This window comes from Protomyctophum parallelum (assembly GCF_964188405.1).
Source record: "Protomyctophum parallelum genome assembly, chromosome: 19".
NCBI classification, from domain to species: domain Eukaryota; kingdom Metazoa; phylum Chordata; class Actinopteri; order Myctophiformes; family Myctophidae; genus Protomyctophum; species Protomyctophum parallelum.
Genome location: NC_139717.1, coordinates 809,479 through 823,490, shown reverse-complemented (window position 1 = coordinate 823,490; position 14,012 = coordinate 809,479). Strand labels below are relative to the sequence as shown.

The following is a 14,012-nucleotide window of genomic DNA, read 5'->3' as shown; positions in this document are numbered from 1 at the left end:
ACATAAATGCAGCTCAAAGTGCTTCACAGGGCAGGACACAGAAATAGAATACAATAAAACACAAGTAGTTAAAATGATAGAACAATGGCAAAGAACAAAATTGAATATAAGAACATAAAATAAATAAAAACAAATAAAAACACCACATGCAGCAAATCAGTCAGGGCAGGGTAGGGACGTGCATAGTAAAACTCAACTAAAAGCAAGAGTGAAGAGGTGAGTCTTGAGTTGAGATTTAAAAATGTCTACAGAGGGTGCGTGTCTGAGCTCGAATGGGAGTTTATTCCAGGCTGTTGGGCCGTAGAAGCAAAAAGCTGCCTCACCATATTTTTTTGTTGCCATTTTTTTAGGCAAAGCGAGCAGGCCAGCAGTGGAAGACCTTAGGGGGCGGTTTGGGACATATTTAGGCAGGCAGTCATGTAGGTAGGAAGGTGCGAGACCATTGAGAGCTTTATAGACAAGTAAAATAATTTTAAAATCAATCCTAAAAACAACCGGAAGCCAGTGCAGTGATGCCAAAACTGGAGTAATATGTTCTCTCATCTTAGTTCTAGTTAAAACTCTGGCTGCTACATTTTGGACAAATTGTAATCTGTCAGTCGTTTTCTTAGGCAGTCCTGAAAAGAGCGCATTGCAGTAATCAAGCCGAGAAAAAACAAAGGCGTGGATTAGCGTTTTTGCATCGTCCAAGGACACATAGGCTCTGATTCGTGCAATATTTCTAAGGTGAAAAAAGGCAATCTTGGTAACATGATTAATGTGTGAATTAAAATGCAATTCAGAATCAATAATAACCCCCAGGTTCTTTACTGTACTGTTACTTTCTACAGTCAGGTTGCCAAGTCTGCTTATTATTGATTCTTTATACAGCTTTAATGTTTGTTTTTCAATGATGCTTGTCTAAGTAAACGCCCCCATAGACAATAAAGAGAAATGTGATGTTTGTGTTGAGGACTAAAACAAACGGCACCCGTTGCTCAAACTAACATGTTGTAATTGATGTTTTAAGATGATAAGAGCGACCCTCACTTCACACAGGTGTGATTTTTTGGGCTATATATTATACACTGTAAATCCATGGAACATGTGACACGTTTAAACCTAAACACCAGTGTGTAATAATAAAATGCCAAGTGTTTATTAATGGTCATAAAATACAGTAGAACACGAGTTCACTCAAACACCTCACGAGAACTCCTAGTGTTCAAATTCTAAACACCTATAATATGACTGACTTTGATTGTAAAAACTAAACACGTTTATGTGTTTAAAAAGTGTTACAGGCGATTAAACATGTTCTTCTCCTGTTTATAATCTAAACACTGTGACACGTTTAAAAAGTGTTACAAATATGTGTTTAAAACAGTTTATAACCTAAACGCTTGGGTTTAGTGTGTAGAAGTGTATATTTGTACGTCTCTAAATGTTACGATGAATTGAACATGGTGGACCCTGTTGTAAACAAGCGTATAGTGCTTTATTGGGTCGTCCACTCACAGTTAACAGTTTTTGTATTTAGTTGTGCTTGAAATGGACTGTAATTCTGCAAACTGTTAATAAATACTTCAATCAATCAATCAAGCATTAAGGTAGATATGAGCACCATGTGTCTTACCAGCAACAGTACTGGTCTCCTCCATGTTGTCAGCCCTACGATACCTGAGAGAATGACCTACACACACACACACACACACACACACACACACACACACACACACACACACACACACACACACACACACACAATAAGACGACTGTCGCGATTAAACAATTTAAGTTGACGATTAACTGTCATACAGATAAACGAGTAACATTTGAATTGTCTTTTTTGTTACTGAACATTGGAACATATATGAATAAAGATATATTTCCGTTTTTTAAAGCTTTGTAAACAACAGTTGCAGATAACTAAAGAGAAACAGAGAAATTGCCGACATATTTAATAATGTAATGTTATACTGGTATACTTGTTTTTGTAAGCTTGTATACAGATCAGCCATTTTTTGCTACTTTAAAAAAATGTTTGAAAATGTATGAACATTTTTCAAACATGCAAACAATTATGATGATTATGGCAAAAATAATTGTGATTATCTCAAATAATTACGATTAGATGATTATGTAATAAGTGTAAGAGGCCTTGACATATCCCTTATAGCACTGATGAAGGTCTCAGCTGTAGCAGGGGGGACCCCTCAGGGACCCCTAGGGGTACTTGAGGGAGTTCCAGGGGGTACCTATAGCTCAATTAGAGATATAAGGAACCAAATGGACCCTTATGGGTCTGTAACTCAGACAGAGAGTGCACAAATGGAACCAAATGGACCCTTATGGGTCTGTAACTCAGACAGAGAGTGCAAAAATTGAACCAAATGGACCCAACAGTGGTTTTACAAAAAATAAATTGGGGTCCCAGAGATAGAAATGCCATTAAACGGGGGGTCCGTAGACTAATGCATGTCAAACTGGGGGTCCTTGAAATTAAACAGGTTGAGAGTCACCGCTAGAGCCGTCAAAATCTTCTCTTATGGGGGTCCCTGGGGGTCTTCTCTTATGGGGGGTCCCTGGGGGTCTTCTCTTATGGGGGGTCCCTGGGGGTCTTCTCTTATGGGGGTCCATGGCATATCTTCTCTTATGGGGGTCCCTGGGGGTCTTCTCTTATGGGGGGTCCCTGGGGGTCTTCTCTTATGGGGGGTCCCTGGGGGTCTTCTCTTATGGGGGTCCATGGCATATCTTCTCTTATGGGGGGTCCCTGTTATAATCTTCCCTTATGGGGAGTCCCTGTTATAGTCTTCCCTTATGGGTGGTCCCTGTCATAATCTTCTCTTATGGGGGTCCCTGTTATAATCTTCCCTTATGGGGGTCCCTGTTATAATCTTCTCTTATGGGGGTCCCTGTTATAATCTTCTCTTATGGGGGTCCCTGTTATAATCTTCTCTTATGGGGGTCCCTGTTATAATCTTCTCTTATGGGGGGTCCCTGTTATAATCTTCTCTTATGGGGGTCCCTGTCATAATCTTCTCTTATGGGGGTCCCTGTTATAATCTTCCCTTATGGGGGGTCCCTGTTATAATCTTCCCTTATGGGTGGTCCCTGTCATAATCTTCTCTTATGGGGGTCCCTGTTATAATCTTCTCTTATGGGGGTCCCTGTTATAATCTTCCCTTATGGGGGGTCCCTGTTATAATCTTCTCTTATGGGGGGTCCCTGTTATAATCTTCTCTTATGGGGGTCCCTGTTATAATCTTCCCTTATGGGGGGTCCCTGTTATAATCTTCCCTTATGGGGGGTCCCTGTTATAATCTTCCCTTATGGGTGGTCCCTGTCATAATCTTCTCTTATGGGGGTCCCTGTTATAATCTTCCCTTATGGGTGGTCCCTGTCATAATCTTCTCTTATGGGGGTCCCTGTCATATCTTCTCTTATGGGGGGTCCCTGTTATAATCTTCCCTTATGGGGAGTCCCTGTTATAATCTTCCCTTATGGGTGGTCCCTGTCATAATCTTCTCTTATGGGGGTCCCTGTCATAATCTTCTCTTATGGGGGTCCCTGTTATAATCTTCCCTTATGGGTGGTCCCTGTCATAATCTTCTCTTATGGGGGTCCCTGTCATAATCTTCTCTTATGGGGGTCCCTGTTATAATCTTCCCTTATGGGGGTCCCTGGCATATCTTATCTTATGGGGGTCCCTGTCATATCTTCTCTTATGGGGGGTCCCTGTCATATCTTCTCTTATGGGGGTCCCTGGCATATCTTATCTTATGGGGGTCCCTGTCATATCTTCTCTTATGGGGGGTCCCTGTCATATCTTCTCTTATGGGGGTCCCTGGCATATCTTATCTTATGGGGGTCCCTGTCATATCTTCTCTTATGGGGGTCCCTGGTATATCTTCTCTTATGGGGGGTCCCTGGCATATCTTCTCTTATGGGGGGTCCCTGGGGGTCTTCTCTTATGGGGGGTCCCTGGCATAATCTTCTCTTATGGGGGGTCCCTGTCATATCTTCTCTTATGGGGGGTCCCTGGCATATCTTCTCTTATGGGGGGTCCCTGGGGGTCTTCTCTTATGGGGGGTCCCTGGCATAATCTTCTCTTATGGGGGGTCCCTGGCATATCTTATCTTATGGGGGGTCCCTGGCATATCTTCTCTTATGGGGGGTCCCTGGCATATCTTATCTTATGGGGGGTCCCTGGCATATCTTCTCTTATGGGGGTCCCTGGCATATCATTTTCAAATGGGGGTCCGCGGGCTCATTAGTGTCAATGTGGGGGTCCTTGACGTGAAAAGGTTTGGGAACCCCTGAGCTATAATAGGACCCAAACGTTTGCTAATTTTAACCCACTATATGAGCACAGAGCACTTCATTATGACCATTTAAACATAAAATACATTCTTAAGTCTATATAAGGAGATTTCCTTCATTTGATTTATTTCGCAACAATGTGTCATGCACTGTCTCAAGGACTTTCCAAGAATATTGTAACTTGATGAAATGCAGGATATTATGACTGTTTAATATTATCCCAGTAATGCATGGCTGAATGAACCATATAAGCGCTATTATTATTATTATTATTATTATTATTATTATTATAAATATATATCGGCAGCAATGATTTCCCATATATATTTGCACGCCCACTTCCTATTAATCTCATGTGCCAATTAAGCCCAAGAAAGTAATATATAAAATAAATAAAATTAAGTAAATATATTTTAAAACAGATATTTAACAGAGTGAAAAGTAAAAGTACATGGTGCTGCTGAATGGTTTTAGTAGTGTAGTATTATAACGAGATAACTTACGAGATGATTTAATAGGCTAAATCCCTGGAACATGTGACGCGTTTAAACCTAAACACCATGTGTGTAATAATAAAATGCCAAATGTTTATTAATGGTCATAAAATACAGTAGAACACGAGTTCACTCAAACACCTCACGAGAACACCTAGTGTTCACATTCTAAACACCTATAATATGACTGACTTTGATTGTAAAAACTAAACACGTTTATGTGTTTAAAAAGTGTTACAGGCGATTAAACATGTTCTTCTGTTTATAATCTAAAGTTCTAAACACTGTGACACGTTTAAAAAGTGTTACAAATATGTGTTTAAAACAGTTTATAACCTAAACGCTTGGGTTTAGTGTGTAGTATATCATGTTATATAATAAACAACAGTCAAATATACTAATTTAATTCCATAATGTAAGTGTGCGATAAGAAGATAACTTAACAGCCACTCACAGAGGAGCCGGCCCAGAGCGGACAGGCGCGTCTCACTGGCGGGGCGTCGCTGACGGTCAGAGCGCCGCAGCACAGAGCCACGGAGCTCAGGCCGAGCAGCAGCTGCAGCACGCCCAGGGAGAGGAGCGGGCGGCCGGCCAGCCGCGGCGCGACGAGCCGCCGGGGAGCCGGACATGGAGGTCCACCACCAGCACAGCAGTCCACCATGCGGGAAAAACACGGGTATTTACGGGTAAAAGTAAATAAGAAGCTCCCAAAAAAAAACAATTATTTAAAAATGTTATTTGTCTTTGTTTTCCCTCATTATATGTGTGGTCTACATCATTTATTTATGATATATATAGCATGTTTTTTTAATTTCAGTTCTGCTTTGTTTTGCTTACTCCAGGTCAGATTTGAGTTCTTGCCGACTGACTGTGTCAAGCCCCGCCCAGAGAGACGTCATCATGGACGGTCATTCCGCCGTACCACGGTGTTCCGCCACAGGGTTTGTGGCAGATCTACAAGCCCACAGCGCGTCGCTTCCGCGACGCGCTGTGGGCTTGTAGATCTGCCACGGTCTGTCACGTGAGGCTCCGGGCTGGACCGGCGTTGGAGGAGGAGACCCAATTCGCTATACGGTTTGCACATCCGCTCTCCGGACAGGATACGGAAATAGCCCCCCCTGTTAACCTTCTAAGACCCGCATTAATTTCTACTTGCAAAAAAATAGATTTCAACCTTACTACTACTTTGTACTACTAGGACTAAGACTAAAAAATATGTTATTATGTTTTTATAATAATTATATAATAATATAATAAATTAATAATTTACATTTGGGGGATATCTTTCACAATAATGAATAAAACATGTTCTAGACATTCTAATGATCACAAAACAACATATATTACAATTCTTTTAGGGTTAAAGGTCCAAAGTCATAGGTTAAAAAAAATTCAAAATTGCACAGACTAGTCCAAAAATCTTTTATTTGTGTGAATTTCAGCCTCTGTGGGGGGTATTTATATGCCAATATCATGACCAATGGCATTGAAATGCCATTGCAATGAACATCACTGATGACGTTTAGGTGAAAAAAGCCACCGAGTGGCGCGCTATGAGCTTGTAGGTCTGCTATTTTTGAAAAATCGAAGAGCGACTGACATTTTTAGAATCTGATCTCAGGTCAGAATGGGTTAATCAGACCAGTGTGTGTCCAGTGGAAACCTCGTATGAATCTGATCTCAGGTCAGAATGCGTTAAGTACCGAATACGGTGGGCGGGCTGTAGACCGGATGTGGGCGCTGAACAGTAAACAGGCTCTGGTTTTCCACATGGTGACCGAGGGGGAGTGGTTGTGTTTTTATAGCAGGCAACGTTTTAAAATAGACCCTCGTGTCACCGACTCACCTCGTGTTGTGACGAAATGTGATCCCCTTTCCCTCCTTCCAGTCTGAGTCAGTGTTGTTTTCGTCGACTAAAATTAAGACAAAAAATGTTCGTCGACTACCATTTTTCACTGTCTAAAACGAATGGAAACTAAATGAAAACTAAGCTATGATGACTAAAACTAAGACTAAATATACTGACAATTTCGTCAACAAATAAAAACTAGACGTTTAGGAAGGGACTAGTGGACAAGAGATCCAGTATAAGTCATTTTACACTTGGTTGCATGCTGAAAATAGCAGATCTATCTGATTTCAGCAAGTGTAAAAACACTCATTATGACGGCATCAAGACCCGCCAAAATACATTTTAGTCGACTAAATCAACTGTAGATTTAGTCGACTAAAATCTTATGACATTTAGTCGACTAACACTAAGACATTCCAGGTGACTAAAATGTGACTAAAACTGAATGAAGTTTCAGTCCAAAGACTATGACTAAAACTAAAATAGAAATTTGCTGTCAAAAACAACACTGGTCTGAGTTGAGGCTATAATGGCGTGAAGAATATGGGATTCCATAATTATACCATGATATTCTTCCTTGTGTGATTGACATGCTATTCTGTCCTTCTGCAGTAGACCTATTTTTGGTGATTTAAAGCATCTAGGGTGTCGGCCGTCCCAGGGTGAGATATCCTGGAGCTGCCGGTGGCTAGCCTATCTGTATGACAAAAGAGTTTGTTGACCTGAAAGAACAGACTGGCTGATCAAAGACTGTGCCACTAATAATATGCAACAAATGTCGACACCCACGCCAATGTAGAGTGCTTAAAGTAGTGACCAAATGTACAATGAGTTGTCAGTCCGGGCGCAAGCCATGGGGAGACGTCAGCCACTTTGCTCATGGCTGGCGTGAGCTTATGCTGTAAGCTGTATACTTCGTTGAAATAAACATCTTGGAACTTCCATCTCGTCTCATGTCTGCCGTGCACAATTCTCCTCTGTGTGGTATGAAAATATACTTCAGGCGTCAGTGGGACGGACAATTCAAATATTATATTATCCTTTGAATTGACAAATTCATTAATACGTTACTTACTTAATTAGTTGGCATTTTGTTATCTATTGTTATTTATTAAAATAAGAATAAAAAAAACTAAACGGGTTTGTCTGTCCGAAAATGCCCCCAAAAAATAACAACCTAATTGATTGATTGATTGATTGATTGCAATATTAATTAACAGTTTGCAGAATTACAGTATACATTTCAAGCACAAACTCAATACAAAGACTGTTAACTGTGAGTCGACGACCCAATTAAGCATTACACTTGTTTACAACAGGGTCCACTTTGTTCAATTCATCAAATTCAGATTTTGCAGCCGTCCGTAGGTGCCCTTTGAGAGCGGTTTTGAAGGTGTCAAGGGATTCACATGTCTTAATGACTGTTGGTAGGGCGTTCCACATTTTGGTGGCATATAGGAGCGAAAATAATTTAATCTAATTACATATTATGATCATTGCTTCCTTAAGTTTCTATTCTATTATTTTCCTTCTTTCTTTTCTTGTTAGAGTCAAACATGTTGGAGCACATCCCAATAGCCTATATGGAATGGCTCTGTGCATTACTTTTTAATAATGTTTTTATCCCACGATTTTGTAACCCACTTTTCACCCCTGTGTCAATCATCTAATGTGATCCTGGGCTCTACACACCCTCCACCAACCTAGTCCCCATATATGGGGGACAAGGGGAGAGCAACCTAGTCCCCATATATGGGGGACAAGGGGAGACCAACCTAGTCCCCATATATGGGGGACAAGGGGAGACCAACCTAGTCCCCATATATGGGGGACAAGGGGAGAGCAACAGACTTGAACTCATGCTTCCTTCATGCCTGAGTGTCCAAGTTGCTCCTTTACACCTGACAGGGGGGAGTTTCCCCATGGTTGGACGTATAGCGCGTGGAAGGAACACGTTATTCCAACCAGTTCCTTTCCCCTCCATCAGGCGCCCCGGCTGGCCAGGGGGAGCCAGTATAGAGACCAGGATTACTGCATGTTTTTTGTGAGGGTACCTACCCTAGGGGACACGGGGAGAACATGCAAACTCCACACAGAAAGGCCCTTTCGCCAACCCCGCCTTCGGGTATGGACACTGATGACGCGGATTGCGGTTTTCTTAACCGCATGTGTCTTGGGCAGAGACCTGTAAAGTAGCCTAAAGTGACCACTTAGTGCCCGTCTAGTATTATAACCACTAGACCGTGGGGAAAGGCCTACTTGGAACGATGCAAGTTGGAAATGCATGCCAGAATGTATGTCAGAACAAGCCATGAGCTCCATATATGGAGATATAGGGGTGATCAGGTGAGATCAATATTTAATACAATCTGGGCCCTGTCCAGAGCCTCTATAGACAGAGCGGTGCCCATTGGGCACGGGCCTACTTGGAACGATGCAAGTTGGAAATACATGCCCCCACCCAGATATTATGTCTGTGATCCCTTTTATGCCCAAATATGGAGTCTATGAAGATGTCAGAATGATGTCAGAACAGGCCTAGCTCCATTATGTGGACGAGTGTGTCGAATATGAAGTCGAACGGTTCTTGAGTTACGTGGATTACAACCGTACACACAGACAGAGATGTGGTGCTTTTATAGATAGATAGATAGATAGATAGATAGATAGATAGATAGATAGATAGATAGATAGATAGATAGATAGATAGATAGATAGATAGATAGATAGATAGATAGATAGATAGAGAGATAGATAGAGAGATAGATAGTAAGGTACGGATCACGGGTACAGAAAGCATCGCCTTCTCCAATTATTGCAGACACTAAACAGAATGTTGCCGATGCCTGATCAGCTCTGGGCTTATTGGGCATGCCTGCAATCTGCAGGCCCCTCACCACTGATTTATGGACATTACCGAGGCTTCAGAATATGAACACAAGTATAGTTTACATTAGCCAAGCTGTATAATAGCATCCTTAAGACGCTGGCGCACACACACACACACACACACACACACACACACACACACACACACACACACACACACACACACACACACACACACACACACACACACACACACACACACACACACACACACACACACACCACCAATAGGGTCTTTACCACAGGATGTACAGTAGGTGTGAAGTTGAGGTATTGCATTGTGTGCGACTCTAGGGGGAGCGAATGGAAAGTTTTCTGCACCTCCTTCAACAATGAAGTCGACCCACCAGCATCTGTTACTGTACTTACTGTATAATATACTGTTGATGCAGATGAAGTCCACCCACCAGCATCTGTTACTGTACTTACTGTATAATATACTGTTGATGCAGATGAAGTCCACCCACCAGCATCTGTTACTGTACTTACTGTATAATATACTGTTGATGCAGATGAAGTCCACCCACCAGCATCTGTTACTGTACTTACTGTATAATATACTGTTGATGCAGATGAAGTCCACCCACCAGCATCTGTTACTGTACTTACTGTATAATATACTGTTGATGCAGATGAAGTCCACCCACCAGCATCTGTTACTGTACTTACTGTATAATATACTGTTGATGCAGATGAAGTCCACCCACCAGCATCTGGACAAGGAAATGATTCTCATTTAAAAAACATGATTAAATATAAATAATAAATACAAAAAGAGTTTTGCCGTGTTCATGTACTTCATAATGGTGAGACAGACTGTGGCATTGCAGAACATATTTTATTATATGCACCTTAATTAATTTCAAGGCCCCACGTAATCAATCGGCTTTAACAGGATTAACCCATTCTGAACGGGAACCCGTTTTGGTGTTAGCATCATGTTATGCTTTAGCTATTGAAAAATATTTTGAAAAATCGAAGAACGACTGACATTTTTAGAATCTGATCTCAGGTCAGAATGGGTTCATCAGACCAGTGTGTGTGTCCAGTGGAAACCTCGTATGAATCTGATCTCAGGTCAGAATGGATTAACAGGCACGTCGTCAAATCGATCAGACCTTCAGGCACCAATAATCACACAGACTCCTGGGCTGTACTGTAGGCTGTACTGTAGGCTTCAACAAAGCCTCATCTTCCTGTGCAGATATAAACACACAAACAACTGAAGTATATTTCCTACCATACAGAGGAGTATTGTACACGGCAGACAGACGAGATGGAAGTTCCAAGATGTTTATTTCTCAACGAAGTATACAGCTTACAGCATAGACAGGCTCACGTCAGCCAGCAAAGTGGCTGACGTCTCCCCGTGTGGCTTGCGCCCGGACTGACAAATTATCCTATCCTGGTTAACCTTTTTAAACAGTTGGTAGGGTGTAGGGTGTCGGACTTTGGTTTGCATATTATTAGTGGCAAGTCTTTTGATCAACCAGTCTGTTCCTTCAGTTCAACCAACTCCTTTGTTACACAAATAGGCTAGCCATCGGCTCCAGGATGCACCCTGGGACGGCCGACACCCTAGATGCTAATCACCAGAAATAGGTCTACTGCAGAAGGACATGTCAATCACACAAGGAATGAAGTATAATTATGGAATATATTCTTCACAACGATATTAGAGATTACAGTCACAGCATAACAACACATTATGTGCATGCATGTCAGTGTTGTTTTCGTCGACTAAAACTAATACTAATACAAAAACAAATAAAAACTAGACTAAAATGTTAAGAAGGGATTTGTTATCTGACAATAATTATATTATCAATACTAATAATAACCTAATATTCTTACCTGCTTTGTCTCTCTTACGCTGGTTTATTATTTCACTTTGTAAGTCTTTCATGTGTCTCAGGGTCTCTCTCCACTGAATGATATCTGCAAAGGCACAAAAAAATATATCTTGAGCCACCCCTTACCCCTTATCCCTCACCCCTTACCCCTTCATATCTTCCTTCCTTCCTTCCTATCTTCAAATAATAGGTCCTCACTAATAATCATGAAACAATTGCGCATTTTTTTCCTACTCAGTCTGTGTCTCATAGGAGGGCTGTGGGCAGTTTAGAAACCGTCTTCCAGTGACATCATCGATGGGGAATATAAGCTAATAGAAACTACAGGCTTTCTAGTCCTGAAAAGTTGCAATGTGAAAATGGAAGCCATCGTTCTCACGATAATGAAAATCTGTTGTTTAAAAAAACATTCTGCCTAATGATGATGTCACTGGAAGACGGTTTCTGAACTGCCCACAGCCCTCCTATGAGACACAGACTGAGTAGAAAAAAATTGCACCATTTTTTCATGATTATTAGTGAGGACCTATTATATGAAGATAGGTTGAAAAGTGGTGAAGTGGTCCTTTAAATCTTTTGAAAAACCTTTTAAAATAGTTCAACCCTACACACTCACAACATGTCGATGTAGATTGGCTAGTTGTACTATACGTTTTTTATTCTTCTGTATTTTTTTAATACAAAAAAAAATGGCAGATAAGTTAGGGGCCATAGATTATCTTTGAGAAGAAGAAAACTCATTAATAGTATTAAAAAATGAAATATAATAGATGATGACAATGAGCACGTCTTTCAGTTGATGCCCTCTAGGGGGAGCTATAAGTCCATGTCCACCAAAATATCTGGTTTTTGATTTGATTGATTGAAATATTTATTTCCTAATTATATAATATTAATAACATTAATTATTCTGTTGAAGCCAAGTTAAGCCAAAAGCGTCAAAGTTCGCATGGGAAGAGGAATTTGGCGCAGATTGGTTCAGGAGGTTGTGAGATTAGCCACACACACACACACACACACACACACACACACACACACACAAACACTCACAGCAGACAGGCACGCACGCACGTGTGCACACACTGATATTGCTGGCCAGGCTACTGGGGATAATGGTTGCAAGTGGTGAACTAGTGTGTGTGTCTGTGTGTGCATGCGTGTGTGTGTGACTGTGTGCGCATGCATCTGTGTGTGTGTGACTGCATGGTGACACATTGTGAGCAGATTGTCTGTTTCATCTATTCGTCGTATTAAAGTGGGTTCATTAATTAATTCTGTTTCCCTTTGTGTTGTCAGAGACCTGTCATGTGACTAACACTAATTAAGACTTAAGTGAGGAGAATGGCTAACGAGATGACAGAGGAGAGCAAGGGAGGGGAGGGGAGAGGAGATGGGAGGGGAGGGGATGGGAGGAGATGGGAGGGGAGAGGGGTGGAGAGGAGGGGGGGGGAGAGGTGGAGAGGAGAGGAGAGGAGAGGAATAAAACAATTACAAAACACCACCTGAGCAGAGCCTGTGTGCGGACTTCTTTCTTCATTCATAGGCCTACATAATAACGCCCCACAGACATTCTACATAATGTTGTCGTCTTCATTCAGAGCCAGCTCCCTCCAGATACAGTGCTGCAAAATCACTCACTCCATCATTCAATCAGCCTGCAGGCACACCTGCGACACACACACGCACGCACACACACATGCACGCACGCACACATGCACGCACGCACGCACACCCTTAAAGAAAAATACAATTATTATCCCACAATTCTCCAACCCATTTTATCACCCAGTGTCAATTATCAAATGTAATCCTGAGCTCTACACTTCCTCTGCCAACCTGGGGGGGGGGGGGGGGGGGGGGCAGCGGACTGACCTCATGCTTCCTTCTATGCATGAGGAGTCCAAGTTGCTCCTTTACACCTGACAGGGGGGAGTTTCCCTGGTTGGACGTAGCGCGTGGAAGGACCGCGTTATTCCAACCAGTTCCCTTCCCCTCCATCAGGTGCCCCGGCTGGCCAGGGGGAGGCAGTATAGAGACCAGGATTACTGCATGTTTTTTGTGAGGGTACCTACCCTAGGGGACACGGGGAGAACATGTGAGGGTACCTACCCTAGGGGACACGGGGAGAACATGTGAGGGTACCTACCCTATAGGGGACACGGGGAGAACATGTGAGGGTACCTACCCTAGGGGACACGGGGAGAACATGTGAGGGTACCTACCCTAGGGGACACGGGGAGAACATGTGAGGGTACGTACCCTAGTGGAAACGGGGAGAACATGTGAGGGTACCTACCCTAGGGGACACAGGGAGAACATGTGAGGGTACCTACCCTAGGGGACACGGGGAGAACATGTGAGGGTACCTACCCTAGGGGACACGGGGAGAACATGTGAGGGTACCTACCCTAGGGGACACGGGGAGAACATGTGAGGGTACCTACCCTATAGGGGACACGGGGAGAACATGTGAGGGTACCTACCCTAGGGGACACGGGGAGAACATGTGAGGGTATCTACCCTAGGGGACACGGGGAGAACATGTGAGAGTACCTACCCTAGGGGACACAGGGAGAACATGTGAGGGTATCTACCCTAGGGGACACGGGGAGAACATGTGAG

At 42.6% G+C, this 14,012-nt stretch overlaps 1 protein-coding gene across 1 annotated transcript in view; it reads right to left on the bottom strand.

Moving 5' to 3' along the window:
• The window catches only part of fam189a2 (family with sequence similarity 189 member A2), a gene marked incomplete at its 5' end in the record, with an annotated part of 29,973 nt that extends 18,530 nt beyond the window's left edge, over positions 1-11,443 (bottom strand). Inside the window, 4 exon segments of the mRNA XM_083789906.1 lie at positions 1,616-1,672; positions 5,251-5,393; positions 5,396-5,500; positions 11,392-11,443. Of these exon segments, the coding sequence (XP_083646032.1) occupies positions 1,616-1,672; positions 5,251-5,393; positions 5,396-5,500; positions 11,392-11,443 (357 nt within the window).
• Between the last annotated feature and the right edge of the window lie 2,569 nt (positions 11,444-14,012).